General features: G+C 57.7%; 1 protein-coding gene across 1 annotated transcript; it reads right to left on the reverse strand.

Annotated features, from left to right (window-relative positions):
- Window positions 1-543: 543 nt before the first annotated feature.
- Window positions 544-5,798, reverse strand: DLX3 (distal-less homeobox 3). Its single transcript, XM_003817470.5, has 3 exons — window positions 5,248-5,798; window positions 3,974-4,164; window positions 544-2,406 (listed from the first exon to the last, which is right to left on the reverse strand). The coding sequence occupies exons 1-3, from the start codon at window positions 5,570-5,572 to the stop codon at window positions 2,059-2,061; spliced, it is 864 nt and encodes a 287-aa protein (XP_003817518.1). The 5' UTR covers window positions 5,573-5,798; the 3' UTR covers window positions 544-2,058.
- Between the last annotated feature and the right edge of the window lie 348 nt (window positions 5,799-6,146).

Raw genomic sequence — 6,146 nt, forward strand, 5'->3', positions numbered from 1 at the left:
CTGAGCCCTCCTTGAGAATTAAACACAGACCCCTCCCCCATCACCAGGCCTGGATCACAGTGCTAGGTCCCTCCCCACTGAGGGAGCAGTCGTGTCCCCCTGACTGAGGCCCCACCCTCACCCCAAGCTGAAAGGGACAGACAGGAGGGTGAGGGGCCAGGAGTGCCTGGGCGTGGAGGCAGGGGGTTACACACATGTGCAAGCATGTCTGCATGTGAGCTCCAGATCAAAGACCAGCCCTGAGGTGACCCGGTGGCGGTGCAGAGGGAGCTGTCTGATTCTGAGCACCAAGCCGCCAGGCAGTGGAGTCAGGGAAGCTGCTGCTGGGAGCCTCCCCCAAAGACCTGCCCAGATTGGGGACAGCCATGGTTTCAGGAGCACCTGCCACCAGGGGCCAGGCCCAGCCCAGCACCTTAGCAGTGGTTTCCTAGGGGCCCCGTCTCCCTCAGAGCGCAGAAGTGCCTCCTCACTGGACACCTTCCCCAACTCTCAGACCCTCCCCACAAGAGCTGCCACCAGCCTCCAGTTCAAAGAGCTCAGTGGTTATTTTCATCTTTTTTATTAACATTATATATAAAGATGAGTCCAGTAAGAAAGCAGAAATGAGAAGGCTGGGAGGGGGTGGGAGATGGCTTTGCTTCTTCCCCCCCGGGTGGGACTCTTGGAGACCTACCACGTCTCTCTTGGCCCCTGCACCTCCCACAAAACCCAAATCCAGCCGGAGCCCACATCTCTCAGCTTGAAACACACAGGGAGATCCGTCCAGGAGGAACATGGCCACATAAATAGGAAACCGCAGCAGGGAGGAGGCTGCTTCTCTCTGTTGCTCTTAAAAAAAAAAAAAAAACTTACTATATATTTATATATATAGCTACAGTCTTCTACCTCTCCTTTTTTTTTTTTTCAATGTTTTACTGCATCAGGGGTGGGGGAAAGTTAGCTTTGGCGGGATGTCTGGGTCAGGGAGGGGCAGTGCCACCAGCCCTCCAGGCAGTTACCCCTTACTCCCAAAGGCACAAGTTCTAACTCTCCCCTCCTCTCCCATACACCTCACCCGACATTCTCCAGCTCGGAGCAATCTGTTTCCAAGGGCACCGGAAAGGAGGTGTTTGGGGGTTTGTCTTGCCTGGTATGTCTCTTTGGAGATTTGGGGTTTGGCACCAAAACTGCCAACTTACTGGAGGAGTAGAGAAGGTGAGGTGGGGGCAGGGACAGAACAGAGGCACCCTTGCAAGGGGAGACTTGGCCCTATCTGTGAACAATGCCCTTTGTTTTCCTATTTTTCAACAGCTTTTAAAACCAAAGTTGTGCAAAGTCCTGGACGTGGAAGAAATAAGTCCATAGGAAAAACGTCTGAGACCCACCCCTCCTCTCGGAATGGAGGAGAGGGGAGAGAGATGGCTCCTTTAGTTCTTTCCTCTAAAGCCACAAATATTAAAAGATTCCCTCACTTAGGGGGTTTTCTTTGGTTTCACCCTCAAATCTTAAATGAGGGCTAGAAGTGCAGGGCGGTGACCAGTTCAGGTCCCCACCCGGAGTCCTCGTCATGATGTCCACTGTCTTATTGGCCGAGGGGCCGCTCGAGCAGGGGGAGACCACCAGAGGCTCAGGAGGAACTAGGCCTGGCAAGTTTTAAGATCCACGGTGCCAGGTGCCCCAGCACAGGCAGGACCCGCAAACCCTCCACACTCTCCCCCATCCCAAGGTCTCCAGTCTGGGAACAGGCACTAAGTTTAAGAAGCTGGAAGATGATGAGCCATTTAAAGCCAATCCAGGCTCCTGGAGCAGGTAGGGGAATGGCTGTCCCCACTGGGGTGGAATGTCCCCACATCTGGAGGGGTACCCCAGTGTCTAGGCAGAGGGAGGGAGGTTCAGGGGGCATCCTTGGTCCATGCAAATGTCATCTGGAAGTGCTTGGGTCCCTGGAGGAAGGGGCAAGGGAGGGGGAAAGGGAGTTCCTTTTCCCTGTGGTCCTCGATGATTCCTGAGTGGCTAGGACGGAGGCGCCTTCTGCCTGGTCCTGGGGTCCTTTGTCAAGGGTGCAGGCCAGGTGGGTGCTCAGTACACAGCCCCAGGGTTGGGCGGGGGCCCGGGAGAGGCATGGTGCAGGGTGGCTGGCTGAGGCGGCTGCTGCTGTAAGTGGGGTCCACTCAGGTTCTGTGCGTGATACCAGGAGTTGGTGGGGTCGTCCAGGTAGCTGGGGGAGGCACTGTATGGGAGCGGCGGGGGCAGCTGACTGCGGGCAGGGGCCGGAGTGGAGTGGGAAGAGGTGTCCCAGAGGGCGGGTGATGGTGGTGAGTTGCAGGCCATGGAATCACTGTTATTGGGACTGTGCTCCAGCGGCACCTCCCCGTTCTTGTAGAGTTTCTTGAACTTGGAACGGCGGTTCTGGAACCAGATTTTCACCTGGGCCAGAGAAGAAAGGGGTAGCTAGTTAGCCTCTCAGAATGCTAAAACAACCCTGGGAAGAACCTAGCCAAGAAAAAGAAAGGCCAGAACCCAATTTCACATAAGAATCAGGCAAAAAACAGGCCTCCTGACTCCCGGGACACCAGTTTCTTGGATCTGGGATAGAATTGTGGCTAGGAACATTCAGCTGCCTGGGTCCAAATTCTGCTCTGTCACTTACTAAGCGTGACCTTGGGCAAGTTGTTTAACCTCTCTTGTTCTTGACTCCTCTTGTCTGCAAAATGGGGATGAGAACAGCACTATTACCTGCCTCATAGGGTCATTCTGAGGCTCAAATAAGGTACGACATATAAAAAACTTAAAGCAGCCTGGTATGTAGTAAGCACTCAATAAAAGGCCGTTGAGGTGGGAGATGGACGGTTTGTAGCATTTCATTCACATTAGACACCCATAAGCAGAGGTGCACAGATACACAGAGATAAACACACCCACATACACATCTCCATACCCAACCACGTTCCCACTCACAGCCTCACACACAGACACCAGACAATAAAAATACACGCAGACACAGATACACCCAGATAAGCACCCCACAACATGAGCACCCACATTCACACACTCAGGTGTGGAGAAGTTCTCCTGGGCTCGGGCTGGATAATGGGGGTGACCTGGGGACTCAGGAGCAGGTGAGCCATGATTCCCCAAATTTCCCCTGGGGTATCTCCCCCTCCCCCTGCCACTCCCCACCCCATGACTGGTACAAACAATGAATCAGCTCCTCACCAGGTGACCCAGATTCCCGGCGGATGGGGCCCCACGCAGCCACAGCCACAACCTAGGCCCGCCTGTCAACACCTGGAGGGAGCCAGGCATCCACTGCTCCTCCCCTGAGCAGTGACAGGCTGCTGGGGGCTTTAGGGACTGGATGAGGGTGGGGGTGCGGCACTCACTTTTGAGTCCCCATCTCCTTCAGGTAGGGAATTTGGCCTCTCTTGAGTGTTCAAGTGCTGAGCAGGAATGTGGTATTTTGATGCAAGCACACATTTCTGAACATGCATTCAGAACGCATATGCATTCAGGGCGCACAGTCACACACACATGCCCCCATCGTTATGCACAATGACCCCGGCAGGATCACACTCCTTACATGAGCATCCTCCGGTGCATGCAGACCCACACAGCATGTGTGCAAACACACTCGCCTATACATGCACACAGACAGTCTGCACACATGCCTAGCCTGGAGGGAAAACACGATGTGGACTCCTACTAAGTGACTAGCACTGCTGGGGGACTTGGGAGCTGGGAATTCTGGAGTAGGGGAAGGAGGGCACCTCTCCCTGGGACAGACATACACAGTTGCACGGGTTCACAACTATGCTCACTTGTACACGTGCTAACGCAGAACCTTCCCACCGAAGTTGAACCTCGCAGGCCCCCATCCCAAAGGCAAGAGTTCCAGGAGCCCGCAGGGCCCTTCAGTGGCCAGCCAGGCTCGGCAGCGCCCGGGGAACTACGGGGTCCCGCGCGCCCCCGCGGCCCTGGACAGCCAAACACCAACCTGTGTCTGCGTAAGGCCCAGCTGCGCGGCCAGCTCGGCGCGCTCGGGCAGCGCCAGGTACTGGGCCTTCTGGAAGCGGCGCTGCAGGGCGGCCAGCTGGTAGCTGGAGTAGATCGTACGCGGCTTTCGGACCTTCTTGGGCTTCCCATTCACCATGCGCACCTCTGCTTCCGGCTCCTCCTTCACCGACACTGCGGGTAACGCACCGGGCGGAAGAGGGGGCGGTTCAGCCTCGGCCTGCGACTCCTGCGACCCTCCAGGGCCCCGCCGGACGCCCCTCGCTTCCGCCCACCGACTCGCCGCGGGATTCCCGGCCGCGCGCTCCGCTGCCCGCGGCCCAGGGGGGAGCCGCGGCCCCAGAGCCAGAACTGGCCGCGGCCCACAACGCGGCGCTCCCAGCTCCGCGCCCGGCCGCCGCAGCACTGTCCCCGGCGCCAGCCGCCGCCTGCGCCAGGACCGCCTCGGCTTCGCTCACGACGCCTTCCCGGCTCGCCTCCCAGCCTCGGGGCTCCTCGCCGCCCGGCTGCTAGCCGCCCCCTTCCCAGTCCCATCTCGCCGTCGGTTGTTTCTCTCGCTCCTTCCCGTCCGCCCCCCGCCCTTTAAAAAAGTTTCATTTTAGAATCTCTTTAGATTTTCAGAAAAGTTGCAAGGATAGTGCAGACTTTCTTTCTTTCCCTGTCCCCCTTCTTCCCCCCTTCCTTCTCTCCTTCCTTTCTTGTTTCTTCTGCCCTTTCTCTCACTGTCTTTCCATACTTCCCTCTTGCTGCCTTCACTTTTCCCTTTTTCAGCTTCTCTGCCTCTCGGTGGCTGCTTCCCTCAGCTTTCCCGCAACTTCCGTGGGTCCTTCTCATTGCCCCCTCACGACTCCTAGTCTCCCCATCCCTTATGCAAAGGAGGGCCCCTAGAGTTTCCAGCCCCTGCCGCCTACCCCCAAGCCCTCTGCGACTTGATCGAGGATCGCCTGCTGAAATGCCCACGAAATCACCTCGATTCGGAGGTTTCCTGACAACCCACAGCCTTCCCCTTCCTCTCTCAGCTCACCCCGATCCTCATCCGGGACCGCGGCGCACTGCGCACATCGCGCCCCAAATGCTTGCACACCCGGGGCTGGAAGGTCGCCTGGTCCCTCTGAGGGTCATCTAGGCCAACTTCTCTAACTCCAGACAGTACTTTTCTTAGAAGTTTTCCTAGATTTTGGCTTCCAGTCCATGCCTTTTCCTCCCTCGGGAACCTTCCAGTGTTTCCCACTGTCCTCGCGACCCCGTGGCCCTCACCTGGGTCCTGGGCTGGCAGCGGCTGCTCCCGATACGCCCCGTATTGCCGGTAGGAGGCTCCGTAGGTATATTCCGACTTGGGCGAGTAAGCGCCCGTGCCTGCAAGCCCATTGAGATTGAATTGGTGGTGGTAGGTGTAGGGGTTCACCGTCTGGCCATAGGGCTGGCCCGAGTAGTAATCGTGCTGGGGAGCGCTGTAGTAGCCCAGGTCAGTGACAGAAGACTCGGGCAGGGTAGGCGAGTCCTTGGAGCCCGCATGGCAGCTAAGGGAGCTGGAGATGTCGGTGAGGATGCTGCTGAGCTTGCGATCGAAGGAGCCACTCATCCTGGCGGGCGCTGCACCTCCCCAGGGCTGGCCTCCGCAGAGGACAGGAACGGACCGGAGTGCAAGAGAGGCGGAAGAGACGAGGCAGGGGTGTGTGTCCAGAAGGCGAGGGGAGGACCCGGCCGCGTCTGGGGGGAGGGGGAGGCCGAGAGGCGCTTACACCATTGCCTGCCGTCAGGCGGTCGCTGCGCGCCTCTCCTCGCGTCCCAAGCCACAATCAAATGCTGCCAGCTCCGCCCGGCCAGCCGGTTATAGACTCAATAGTGGAGTCGCCGAGGGAGGCTCCTACGCGCTGATTGGCTGCAAGTCTTGCCTTCCAGGCAAAACACGCTTTTGCTCTCTCGCTCCTATGCTCTCCTCTCTCTCTCTCTCTCCCTTTTCCTTCTCTCCTCCCTCCTCTCAATTCTTTTTCCCCCAGTCTTTGTTGTTACTCAAAACACACACACACACACACACACACACACACACACACACACCCTCGCTACTCTTGTAGCTCCAGCCCAGATAAGTTCTCTGAAGGAGGGGCGTGGAGGTGGAGGGGAAGGGTTGCTCTGTGGAGCCCCCAGGATCTGTC

Source organism: Pan paniscus, chromosome 19 (genome assembly GCF_029289425.2).
Source record: "Pan paniscus chromosome 19, NHGRI_mPanPan1-v2.0_pri, whole genome shotgun sequence".
NCBI lineage: Eukaryota > Metazoa > Chordata > Mammalia > Primates > Hominidae > Pan > Pan paniscus.

Excerpts from the sequence above, each read along its gene's own strand:
- DLX3 (XM_003817470.5), bottom strand. The coding sequence starts at position 5,572 with ATGAGTGGCTCCTTCGATCGCAAGCTCAGCAGCATCCTCACCGACATC. Across the intron at positions 4,165-5,247 it reads GCTGCCAGCCCAGGACCCAG|TGTCGGTGAAGGAGGAGCCG; the intron begins GTGAGGGCCACG and ends CGTTACCCGCAG. Across the intron at positions 2,407-3,973 it reads TGGGCCTTACGCAGACACAG|GTGAAAATCTGGTTCCAGAA; the intron begins GTTGGTGTTTGG and ends TCTCTGGCCCAG.